This window comes from Leucoraja erinacea, chromosome 5, assembly GCF_028641065.1.
Source record: "Leucoraja erinacea ecotype New England chromosome 5, Leri_hhj_1, whole genome shotgun sequence".
NCBI classification, from domain to species: Eukaryota; Metazoa; Chordata; class Chondrichthyes; order Rajiformes; family Rajidae; genus Leucoraja; species Leucoraja erinaceus.
Window position 1 is genome coordinate 25,228,206 of NC_073381.1, and position 13,428 is coordinate 25,241,633.

The window sequence follows — 13,428 nt, forward strand, 5'->3', positions numbered from 1 at the left end:
CCCAACCAAGTTTGGTACTTTGTGCAGCCCAGGCCGTGCTGGCCCGGGCCAGACTCCCCACACGCTATGGAAAGGAACTCTTCCCAGGATTGAGGAAAGGAAATCATCCTGTGTTCCAGGTGGTGATTAATGAAATACTATGAAGCATAGTTAATGCTTGCATAGATGTTGGGTTTGGCTGTGATACATGCATTCAAATATTCTACTGATTATTCCAAACTGGACTGGTATAATTGTCATTTTGGTGACGTACTTAGCTAGTCATCAGTTTCAGATATTCTCCGGGGAGGGAGGGAGGAAATAACCACAGCTCAGTAGCTTCTTGGTCAGTGTCAACCACAAAATGTTCAGCTGGCTTTTGGCCATACTGTGGGCTGGTATTGCTCCACGATGGACCACTGCCTTAAAATCCATTGGAAAACATCACAGAAAAATAGGATGAAATTGTGGGTGAGGAAATTCATTATTTTATGTCTTTGGATATATATATATAGGCCCCACTAAATGCATAAATAATGTCATACAGCAACTGCCAGTTCAGTTCTTGTTATATTAGTATTGCACAGCTAAATTGCCACCTGAATTAGAGTATATCCAAAACATGCATTGTGGTTCTTCAGTGATTTTTCTATGGCTTTTCACAATTTCTCCTTGGCTTTGTTTTGTTTTAAATATTTTTTACTTATGCATCACTTAATTAAAATAGAATGTAAAAATATTAAATATGAATGATTTTAATAAATTATATTGTCTTTTCCAAGCAGATATTCAAACTGAATTATTTTCTTTTTTTTTTTAAGCTTTTAAACATTAAGCTTTTAACCATAAATCTGTTTGCAGTCCTCGTTGCATTGCAGGAGAATACATTGGCTATACTTTTTTTCGGGATAGTAGTAATAGAAATCATAAAATTATGTAATCCATTGCCAATGCTCACTGACAGTTGAATCGGTGAAACTAGTAACAGAAAGCAACTATTTGTCCGCCATATTTTTATGAGATGCCCCTGTGTCTTGCAGCTTCTATGCAGTTGTGGAGGTCACGTCTGGGGCGTGTGATGTACTCCATGGCAAACTGCCTGCTGATGATGAAGGTACGTGGGTGGCTGTGAGCTGCAGGATTACCGTATATATGCGATGATCTGAGCACTTCCGTATGCAATGCACCAGTTTAGTTCAAAATGTGTATTGTAGCAGAAGAAACTGAGATGTGCAGATAATTTAAACCAGACATGTTAGATAAAGTGAAGATCTCTTCACATAAAGGTGTTTTAATTGCATTTTATGAAATCCAAAACAATGCCATGTCTATATATTTAATGTCCTGTTCCAGATTTATTATTTCTAACAACACATGCACCATGGGACCAGTATTTGCAGCTTACTGCAATTTTTAAGGTTTTTTGAAATTCTTCTTTCATGCATACCCAAATTTCTTGTTAAATGCTTTAAATTTGATCCGAGGCGCCAGCTGTAGTATTCTGCATGAAAAATTAGTACAGCTTTATAGAGGTAAATTTATTATTTTGTAGAACATCGCCCTCTGCTGTTAGAATCTTTGTCATCAAAACTGAATTGGATTGAAAATTCCATTCATTCCCTCTTTATTTCACATATTTTGCAGCATAATAAGAAAGGAGAGCCATTTACCCCATAAAGTCTGTTAGCATTCCCATCAATCTCAATCCCCACTTATTTTCATGTAACTTCTCTGGTTCACCACCGATGCCTTGATTCTCTTGCACTGACCAGTCAACTTACCATATAAGATAGTAAATTTTCTTGATAAATTTCACTGCTATCAAACAAAATTTGACACAAATGATAATTTGGGTGTAGATGACCAAAAACTTGATCAAAGAGTTTAAAGACTGTGTCTGAAAGCCATTTAACCTACCAGTAAATCTTTCAGATACAGGAGAAAACTGTAACCTGTGGGGAAAGCTATTCGGTCACAGAGAGAATGTACAGACACCACACAAACAGTGCTGAATGTCAGAATCAAACTCTGTTCGCTGGAGGTGTGCAGTAGCAGCATCAACAGCTGTGCCACTGTGCCACCCACCTGATCCTAAATAAATATTGGGGTGCTAATTCTATTCAAGACATCCCATCATCTTACTTCCACCATCTAAGTCCCGGGGCTCCATACCAAACAACATTGTGGATGTACTTAAAACATGAAGATGAGTGATCCAGAAGGGTAGTTAGGACTGTAAATTGCTGGCTTTGTTACTTTGCTGAACCCCACCTCCCGAAAAGTGAATAATTTAAAAAGTTCCTCCAGAAATGTATCAAAACCTTTTTTTTCCCAACCAGATAAACATGATAATGTTGTTACTTTGTTAAATCATTTGTATGTGAATTGCCCTGAACATTGAGTAAATTAATTACACTGTATTACCAGATAGTTTATGACAATTGATGACCATTCTATTAATTGGTTCCAAAGAAGAAATAGTATTCTGGTCTCTTCTGATCTATTATAGATTTTTGTTTTGCGCCTTCCTCTCTTCTGAAGTTGAGTGGCAGATATGCAGGAAGTAACTGCTTCTAGATTCTTTCTAGAAATTGCCATTCCCATTATATAAATCAAAACAGCCTTTTCAACAGTGGAAGCATCACATCCGACCCCTTTTTAAATAGATTTTATTGCATGTCTTCTGCAGGGGAGGTGACAGATTGGACAGTATTCCACAAGAATTATAAATGAAATGTTCCTGCTTTTTCGCAGTCCAACATTTACCCTTTGAGGTCAGTTTATGTCAGTATGGGTGTGGATCAGTCTCAAGTGTTACAGCACTTGGCTGAATTCCATACTGTAAAATCCACATATATACAGGCTGATGATGGGTATGGGTTTATTCATTATGTTTTTGTATGCTTCTTCAATTGTCCAATCTGTGTCCTTTTCGGTAGAGTGACTTTGGAAAAATGCAGAATAATATGCTTGCAAAAGGGAAGACCTTGGGTGCCTTTTATGCTCATAAGTATGGCAGTGGCAACTGGGTTGGTTTGAATGTTATCCGAGCGAGTTAGAGATTGTAGTTTTATTTAAACAATGTTATTGACTGATTGAAGGATAGCAGATTTACATGCTGTGATTTACAGATGTTGGCCAAATCATATTTGCCACCTGTTGATAAAGTAGAATGTGGTGTTTTGTACATTTTAATAAGGTGATAATGTAAGTAATTGGACATTACTCGCAAAGAAGATTAAAGCAAGGAAATGCAGATGCCAGTTTACAAAAAAAAGGCAAAATGCTGGAGTAATTTAGAAGATTGACCACTGAGTTACTCCAATACTTTGTCACAAGGTAGGTTATAGGTTTGATCCCAATTTGTGGCAATAACTAAATTGTTTAAAGATCAGTAGTGCCAGTTATCTTTATTTCTCAATAAAAAAATAATTTTTATGCCTTGCATTTGAATAGCTTCCAGCAGCCCCCTCTATAGCTTTATGCAACAAGAATAGTTACTAGGTTGATATATTGATCTGTTACATGATCAAAGTAGGTAAAGGGCCTGTCCCACTTACGTGTCCTTGGCACGCAAATTACGCGATTTCATGCGTACGCACACCTGTCTGGAGCACGTGATGACATTTGAAGATGGACGCAAAGCTGGAGTAACTTAGCGGGACCGTCAGCATCTCTGGAGAGAAGCAATGGGTGACGTTTCATGTCGAGACTCTTCTTCAGTCTGAAAAGAAGGTGTCTTGACCCAAAACGTCATCCATTCCTTCCCTCCAGAGATGCTGCCGGTCTCGCTGAGTTACTCCTGCATTTTGTGTGCATCTTCAATTTTCTTGGCCCCGCTCTGGGAGTAGAAGTGGGGGTGGATCCGGACCGCAACGGCTGTGAGCCCCAGGCCGAGTTCGGCGATCGTTTGCCTGCTTCTGCTGCTGTTGGAGGTGAGACGTTGCGTCACGCCAGGGTCTTGGGCCTGTCCTGCTTAGGCCGTCAGTTACGTGACAGGCCATTGGCGCGCAAAGATTTTGTTTGCTACAAAAATTTCGGAGCCCCGTGCGATGTCGCGCACAACTACACACCCCTCCGAGATTCTCAGTGGGACTGGCCCTGCGCGGCCATACGATGCCCGTGCGCCTCAATGCGACCACGGGGTCGCATAATTTGTGTGCAAGGGACACGTAAGTGGGACAGGCCCTTAAGGAAACGGTGATTTAAAGACTGGCAGGAAATTAAGGATACCTTTCAGTGGAATTGCCTTCCCCCATTATTTGCAAAGCAGCACATCCAAAAACTAGATAGCAATTCTATTGTGAGTTAAGATCAATATTCAATTCAATTCAACTTTAATGTCATCGCACAAATACAAGTATCAGTACAAGATAACGAAATGCATATCCCCTGCAACTCTCAAACGCACTTAACTGAGCGACTTTTAGGCAAGCATCCATTGAAAGAAACAGACTTACTAACATCCAGCTATCTCGGGCCATGTTGACTTTTTGTAAAAAATTATAATGTGCAACAGAATTTTACTTTATTCTATTTCCTGTGGTCTTTCCCCATTGTTTTGCAATTGTTTTCCCATTCAGGTATTTAACAAATTCCCAAATGACTCTTTCAACACCCTTTCAGACTATGATCATATAATACAATAATAATTTAATAGCCAAGTGTGTTTTGCAACATACGAGGAATTTCATTTGCCATACACTCATACCAATAAAAAGCAGCAGAACACACAAAATACATTTTAACATAAACATCCACCACAGTGACTCCTCCGCATTCCTCACTGTGATGTAAGGCGAAAAAAAGTTCAATCCCTTCCCTTCTTTGTCCTCCTGCGGTCGGCGGTCGAGCCTCCGCGTCTGTACGAATAAGCTGCATCGGGGGAATGTCAACTCCCCCGCTTTTGAGCGACCTGACCCCGGGTCGGAACTAGTTGATCCTTTTGCGTCGTTGGAGCTCTCGAAATCTACGGTTTCTACGCAAGACTGCGAGCCCTTGATGTTAAATGAAAAAAAAAAAAAAAAAAAATGAAATGATTCAATTTATTGTCATTGTCAGTGTACAGTACAGAGACAACGAAATGCATTTTTAGCATCTCCCTTGAAAGGGAGACACAGGGCGTCGCGGTGTGCCCGCGCCTGCCGCCATTCCATTACAGGCAAAGGTGGGTGAAGTGTCTTGCCCAAGGACACAACGACAGTATGCACTCCAAGCGGGATTTGAACCGGCTACCTTCCATGTCCGCAGGCCGCGGTTGGAACGTCAATCCCAGGCAAGAGACCGCAGGCTCCGATGGTATGTCCACGCCCCACGGTGGGGCTCAGTCAATCCCGAGCAAGGCCTCCAGCATCATGATATTAGGCAGCAGAGCGACCGGAGATCGGACCCGGAAAACAATTGCATCTCTGGCAAGCTTCGGCAGACTTCTCTGCTTTAGTTGTCTCTGAAGTTGTCTCTGATTCTTTTATCACTTAGTTTAAATCTGGTCCCTCTTGTTATCTGCCCTCCTATTACTGGAAATTTGCTATTTATTTCATGCATCATTCGTGATTTTCAGCACATTGGATCTTTATGGACCATTAAGAGTCGTCTCATTATAAATAATCCATAATCCTCTGATAATCTAAAATTTAACCATGCAAACATTTCCAGAGGATTAGAACAAGTGAAGACAAGTACCAGGATTAATTGGCCACTTTATATTCCATCCAGTGTGTAGATGACTGGTAGCATCTAGGATGTTTTTGAGGAATGTGGCAAGGATAAAATAGGAGTCAGTAATAGGTAATAAATGAATGAATGTTTATTGGCCAAGTATGTTCACAAACAAGGAATTTGCCTTGGTGCTCTGCTAGCAAGTGACAACATGACATACAGTGACAATTAAGAATGACACATGGAACATTAAATATTAATAATAAAACATTATCAATTAAACATGTGAATTAAATAAAATACCAGAGCAAAAGTAGGCTACAGATTTTTGGTTATTGAAGAGAGCTACTACTCGTGGAAAAAAGCTGTTTTATGTCTGGCTGTGGCAGCTTTGACAGTCTGGAGTCGCCTTCCAAAGGGAAGTGATTCAAAGAGTTTGTGGCCAGGGTGAGAGGGGTCAGAGATGATCTTGCCCGCTCGCTTCCTGGCTCTTGCAGTGTACAGTTTGTCAATGGAGGGAAGGATGCAGCCAACAACCTTCTCAGCTGATCGGACGATTCGCTGCAGCCTCCGTGTGTCATGCTTGGTGGCTGAGCCAAACCAGACCATGATGGAGAAGCTGAGGACAGACTCTACGATGGCTGTATAGAATTGGACCATCATTGCCTGTGGCAGATTGTGTTTCCTCAGCTGCCACAGGAAGTACATCCTCTGTTGTGCCTTTTTGACTGTGGAGTCGATGGTGGCCCCCCATTTAAGGTCCTTGGAGATGATGGTTCCCAGGAACTTAAAATATTCCACAGATGTGACTGTTGATGGTGAGTGGGGTGAGTGTAGGGGGAGCTTTCTTAAAGTCCACAATCAATTCCACTGTCTTAAGAGCATTGAGCTCCAGGTTATTGCGATGGCACCAGGATGCCAGCTGTGTCACTTCCTGTCTGTAGGCAGATTCTTCCCCATCCTGGATCAGTCCAAACGGTTATGTCGTCCGCAAACTTGAGAAGCTTGACAGGAGTCTGTGGAGGTGCAGTCGTTGGAATAGAGAGGGGAGAATACTTAGCCTTGCGGTGCTCCTATACTGCGGGTCCAAGATTTGCTTTCCCAGCCTCGCATAATAATAATAAATTTTATTTGTGGGCGCCTTTCAAAAGTCTCAAGGACACCTTGCATGCTGTTTCCTGTCTGTCAGGAAGCTGGTGATCCACCCGCAGAGGGGTTCAGGCACAGTCAGCTTGGAAAGTTTGTAGCTCTGGCACAATGGTATTGAATGCAAAGCTAAAATCAACAAACAAAATCCTTGCATAGGTCCCCAGGCGGTCTAGGTGCTGGAGGATGAAGTGCAGGCCCAGGTTGACTGCATCATCCACAGATCTATTGGCCTGGTATGCAAACTGCAGAGGGTCCAGCAGGGGGTTAGTGATATTTTCCAGCTTGGCCAGCACGTCTTTCAAGGGTCTTCATGACTACAGACGTCAGTGTGACAGGCCAGTAGTCATTAAGACCAGTAATCAATAGACAATAGGTGCAGGAGTAGGACATTCGACCCTTCCAGCCAGCACTGCCATTCAATGTGATAATGGCTGATCATCCACATTCAGTACCACGTTCTTGCCTTTTCTCCATATCCCTTGAATCTGCTATCTTTTAAGAGCTCTATCTGTAGGGCCTGTCCCACTTTCACAACCTAATTCACGACCTTTGCCGAGTTTGCCCTTAGCTCATACTCGCAGCATGGCCATCACAAGGTCATAGGTAGGTCGGAGCAGGTCGTGATGCTAGTCGTAGGTACTCGTGGCATCAAGTAGGTCGGGCCGTTTTTCTAGCATGATGAAAAATGTCCATGAGTAAAAAGGGTGGTGAATTAGGTCGTGAAAGTTGGACAGGCCCTTAACTCTTTCTCTTGAAAGCATCCAGAGAACCGGCCTCCACCACCCTCTGAGGCAGAGAATTCCACAGACTCGCAACTCCCTGTGTGAAAAAACATTTCCTTATCTCCGTTCTAAATGGCTTACCCCTTATTATTAAACTGTGGCCCCTGGCTCTGGACTGCCCCAACATCGGTAACATGTTTCCTGCCTCTAGCGTGTCCAAACCCTTAATAATCTTATGTTTCAATAAGATACCCTCTCATCCTTCTAAATTCCACAGTATACAAGCCCAGCCGCTCCATTCTATGAACTTATGACAGTCCCACCATCCCGGGAATTAACCTTGTGAACCTTTGCTGCACTCTCTCAATAGCAAGAATGTCTTTCCCCAAATTTGGAGACCAAAGCTGCACACAATACTCCAGGTGTGGTCTCACTAGAGCCCTGTACAACTGCAGAAGGACCTCTTTGCTCCTATACTCAACTCCTCTTGTTATGAAGGTCAACATGCCATTCGCTTTCTTCACTGCCTTTTTGGGTACAGGGACAATAGTGGAGACTTTGAAGCAGGCAGGGACAGTACAGGTTTGCAGGGACTGGTTGAAAATGTCTGTGTAGACCGGTGCCAGTTGTTCGACACAGAGCTTGAGAATAGAGGAGGAAACATTGTCCGTTCCTGGAGATTTCTGGTTTCCCTGTCTTCTGAACAGCCTCTCCACCTCCTCAATTTCTATTGTTGGTGATGGAGAAGTGGCCAGATTGATGTGGCATAGGGAGGGGGTGGGTAGTGGACGAGGCCCCAGTCTTTTGCAGTCGTGCTGTGAGTAGGTGTGAAGTGTTGGTGGGGGTGAGGGGGTACCAGGGTTAAGTTTCTGTTTATCGAACCGGCAGTAGAACTCGTTCAGGTCATTGGTCGGCTGACGATTGTCCAAAGAGCGGGGGGGCTTTCCTCTAGTAGCTGGTGATTTCTTGCAAGCCCTTCGAAACTGAAGAAGAGTCACTAGCTGAGAACTTGCTTCTCAACCTCTCACAGTACCTTTCCTTGGCAGCTCTGATTCCTCTTCTTAGCTTCTACTTTGCCTGCCTGTAGAGGTCTGCATCCCCACTCCTGTAGGCCTCCTCTTTAGAAAGGAGGAGCTGTCTGAGTTCTGCTGTAAACCAGGGTTTGTTGTTGTTGTTGAACCAGGTCCGAGTCCTGGTTGGAATGCAACTGTCCACACAAAAGCTGACATATGATGTTACAGTGTCCGTATACTCATCGAGGCTTGTGGTTGGTTCCATGAACACATTCCACTCAGTGCAGTCAAAGCAGGACTGTAGGTTTTCGAAGGGCCGATTGGCCTCCTCCTGAACCCATTTTCTATTGTCTACCTTTTCGTTGTTCTGACCACAGGCTTAGCAGATTTTAGTTTCTGCCTGTAGGTCGGAATAAGGTGAACTAAACAATGATCAGTGAGACCCAGACCCGCCTGGGGAACAGAGCGATATGCATTCTTGTTTGAAGTGTACAGTGGTCAAGCCTCTCCCCTCTGGTGGAGCAGTAACATGAAGTCTGTACTTTGGCTGAGGTTAGCTTTGTTAAAGTCCCCCAAAACAATGACCATGGAGTCCGGGAAGTCACTCTCTACCCCAGTGGTTCCCAACCTTTTTTTGGCCATGCCCCACCTAATCGCCTCTAAAATCCTGATTCCCCCCCCCACATGTGGTGATATATAATTTTTATCATTTAAAAAGTGAACCGTTTCAGCTGAAGAAGCTTAACACGCCAATACCTTGGTTTAAACAAGCATCAAAAGAACATGGCATCCATGAAAAAGAAAAATGAAATAAACAAAAGACAGTTAAAGTTCTGAGCAAGAAATTACTAAAAAACTGTAAATAAAAATGAAAAAAACATTAGGTGGTATTAAAATAATAATAATGATAAATATGATAATAAAAGAGTATTCACAGGTAATAAATAGAGAAAATTTCTATATTAGAATACAGGTGCACAACCTTTTATCTGAAAGCCTTGGGACCGGACACTTTTCGTAATTCAGAATTTTTCGGCTTTCGGAATGGAAGATTTTTAGCGTAGATTTTAACGGCTGATGCAGTGGCAGAGTGCTCGGCTCGTATCCGCAAGGTCGCGAGTTTGCGCCTCGATCCCGGCAGTTACTCGATCGCGAGTTTGAGTCTTCAATGTAGTTTTTTCTTGCAGAATAGGAGAGAATAGGGAGGGTTAGGCTGGGATCATTCTCTGCGAGATGATCTTAGTGCGGGAGACAAGTGTGGGAGAGGTGTACTGACTGTGTGGGCAGAACTTTGGAAGTGATTGCCCACCATTCTCAAAAGCCGCTGTGTCTCCCTGTCCCTCCAACTGCAGAGGAAGCCGCTCTCCGATGGGCCGCAACGGCGACAAGTGGCAGTTCGCCCACAGCCCGAACTGCGCCCCCTCATCCGCAACCCGAGTTGGAGCGGGGCTGGGCTAGAGTTGCTGCTGGCTGTGAGTCTCTGGGATCTCCGTGCTTGCAGTGGGCCTGGGGGTCGGTGTCCCGATGAGGGGGCGCAGCTCGGGCTGTGGGCGAACTGCCACTTGTCGCTGTAGCGGGATCGGGGAGGGCTGGGCTGACGTCTCTCAGCTCTGACCAGGGGGGTGGCCGGAGACGTCAGGACCAACAAGAACCCGCTCCCCGATGCGCCGTTACAGCGACAAGTGGCAGTTTCGCCCACAGCCCGAGCTGCGCTCATGTTCCTCTGGAGTTGGAGCTGTTGCTGTGAGTCTCTGGGATCTCCGTGCTTGCAGTCGGTGTCCCGTTGGTCCTGACGTCTCCGGCCACCCCCCTGGACTGGAGCTGAGACTGGGAACTTTACCGCCCTTGCCCCCTCCCTCTGCAACTGCAAACAACTCCACAGTTCCCAGTCTCAGCTCCTGTACAGGGGGGTGGCCGGAGACGTCACAGCCCGAGCTGCGCCCCCTCATCCACAACCTCAAGACCAAGACGCACCTTGCACACCATCAGCTTCGGTCCCTACGGGGAGCGTGTTCCTCTGGAATTGGAACGGGGCTGGGCTGCTGCTGGCTGTGGGTCTCTGGGATCTCCGTGCTTGCAGTGGGCCTGGGGGCCGGTGTCCCGTTGGTCCTGACGTCTCTGGTGACTGGCACTGGCTCCGACGTGAAGGCAGTGCAAAGCCCCCGCGCCGGTGCAATGGGCGGGGAGCTGGAGAGGGGAGGGAAGGGGTCACACACATGGCCGGGAAGCAGAGGGGTGTAGGTGGGGTGAAACTGAAGGGAGCGACAATTTGCTGCTGCCTGCCCGCTGAGTTAAAAAGTTCCCACGCAAGACTCACGATACACTGTGTATCGTGATTCTACCGTGGGAACTTTTTTAACTCAGCGGGCAGGCAGCAGCAGATTGTAAATTATTAACCCTCCCGCGCAATATACCCTCACCTTCTCTTTTATGAATGGGGATTTAGTTCCCCTTTCTTCGAGGACCGACCGGAGGTTCCGCTGTCACCTCTGCGGGCCGCCCTCGGTGAACGTCTTCAAGGACCTTTCTTCAAGGACCGAAAAAATGTCGCTATTCGGAGCTTTTCGTTATTTGGATCGTCGGATAAAAGGTTGTGCACCTGTATTGAAATATTTGTGGATTGTCTCATACGAAAACAACAAATAAAGCCTCAGTCGCGCTCAATTGCCCCCCTTAAAAATCAAATTGCCCCCCTGTGGGGCATACGCCCCACGTTGGGAACCACTGCTCTACCCTCATTACCTGGTCAGCGAGTTGTGTTTGGGCCTCACTTGCACAGGCATGGGGGTGGATGTGGACTCCAGAGAAAATAAAAAGGTTAAATTCCCTCGGAGAGTAGAAGGGTTTGCAGTTTATAAAGAAGGATTCTAGGTTGGGAGAGCAGAAGTTTGACATTACCGTGATGTTGCTGCACCAGTCCTGGTTGGTATAAAAGCATATTCCACCGCCTCTTGATTTCCCCGCTGCCTCCACTTCGCGATCAGCTCTGTGAAGTAGGAAGCCAGCCAGTTGCAGCGCGCTGTCCGGGGTTGACTCACACAGCCAGGTCTCGGTGAAACACAGGGCGGCAGCTCAAGAGAAGTCCTTGTTTGTCCGGCGCAAGAGTTGCAGTTCGTCCGCTTTGTTATTGAGAGAACTTACATTTGCCAGGAATATGCTCGGGAGCGGTGTGCGTGATCCTTGTCTCTGGAGTCGGGTGAGTGCTCCAGAGCGGGACCTCCTCTGTATCAAGACCTTGAACGTAGCCACAGTCCCGCTGACGAGTGTGTCCAAGTAATCCAGTGATTGAAAGAAATTCGGAACGATGTTTGGAGGCACGGTATGTCCGATGTTAATGAGTACCTCTCTCGTGAAAGTGATCTTTGTAGGGTTTTCACAGATGACACAAACGATCAAACACATAAAAAAACAGCAAGGAGCAGTGCACTGTGGCAGCCATCATCAGCGCCAGCCATAAATAGTCATTTTTGATGGTCGTCATGGATTCAGTGGGCTGAAAGGCTTGTCTACATGCTGTATGACTGGACAATGCGAGATATGTATAGATATATGAAAGAAACTTTATTGGAATAATCCCAGATGAGGGTAGTATTGTTCTCATGGGTTTGGCATAATAAAGAAGACTAGTTTATGGACCTGCAGATATGCTGGCAATTCAAATTCAGTTAATCCAAAAAAAAAATGTTGTAATGTACGGTGGTGCAGCAGTAGAGTTGCTGCCTTACAGCGGCAGGTTTGTAGGTTAATTGGCTTTGATAAAATTGTAAAAAAAATGTCCCTAGTGTGCATAGGATAGTGTTCGTGTGTGGGGGAAATCGCTGGTCGGCATGGACTCGGTGGGCCGAAGGGCCTTTTTCCGGGCTGTATCTCTTAATAAAACTGTTGGATCGCAGCCTTGAAAAAAAATGTCTAAAGTCTTTTTAGATTCTCTCTCCCAAAATGTAACCTCGCGATAGGGCAGAGCATAAATGGGACAATATCTCGGGCAAGGGTGAAGGGAACTGTAAGTTTCATTGGATATCTTATGGTTAAAGATGCCCTAAGAGATAGTGTCCACAGCACGATAGAATTTCAGATACAGTTTGTAGGTGAACACCGCAAGGGCAAAACCACTATCTTCAATTTAACAAAGGGCAATTATAGTGGTTTAAAGGTGGAGCTGTCTAAGGTGGATTGGGAAAATTAAGCTAAGAGACAGGTCAGTAGATGAATAGTGGCAGATATTTGAACAGCTGGCCTGTAATGTTCAGTGAAAATTTATACCAATTAGAAAGAGGTATTCAATGAAAAAAAAAACACCATCTGTGATTAGCAAAGGAGGTCAAAGATAACATTAAAGTGAAAAGAAGGACATGCAAAGCAGCATGTGCTGGTGCTAAGCCAGCTCAGAAGAAAGGGGGGTAAAAAAAAAAAAGGCATAACACATTTAATAACAAAACATATAGTAAGAACTAGACCAAATGAGACCCGTTGGGTCCTGTCCCCCAACGCAGGGGGGTTTGGGGGGGGCGTGGCGTCACAGGGGAGGGGGGGGGGAGGTGGAGGGGGATGGAGAGGGATGTTAGAGGGGGAAGGGGATAGAGGGGGAGGGGGGGGGGAGGGACAGAGGGGGAGGGGGGAGAGGGACAGAGAGGGAGGGAGGTAGAGACCCTACCCCATCCCCCTCCTCATTTCCCTCATCCTCCTCCCCTCACTTCCATTCCCTGCCCCAGGACTTACCCAGGTCGTAGAGCAGCGCCAGGGCCTGGACAGCTTGAGAGCCCATTGTGATTGGTGCACTGTGAGAGGCATTGTGACATCATCAATGGACGCTCTGAGAAAGCGGTTCTGGCATTTTTTGAAACTTTAAATCATGAATAACTTTGGAAATATAGGTCGGAATGCGACGGAAAGATGTTTATCGCTTC

At 45.3% G+C, this 13,428-nt stretch overlaps 1 protein-coding gene across 1 annotated transcript in view; it reads left to right on the plus strand.

Annotated features, from left to right (window-relative positions):
• Positions 1–13,428, plus strand: part of trappc12 (trafficking protein particle complex subunit 12) — an 82,006-nt gene that overhangs the window by 45,326 nt on the left and 23,252 nt on the right. Inside the window, 1 exon segment of the mRNA XM_055635255.1 lies at positions 1,020–1,093. Within this exon segment, the coding sequence (XP_055491230.1) occupies positions 1,020–1,093 (74 nt within the window).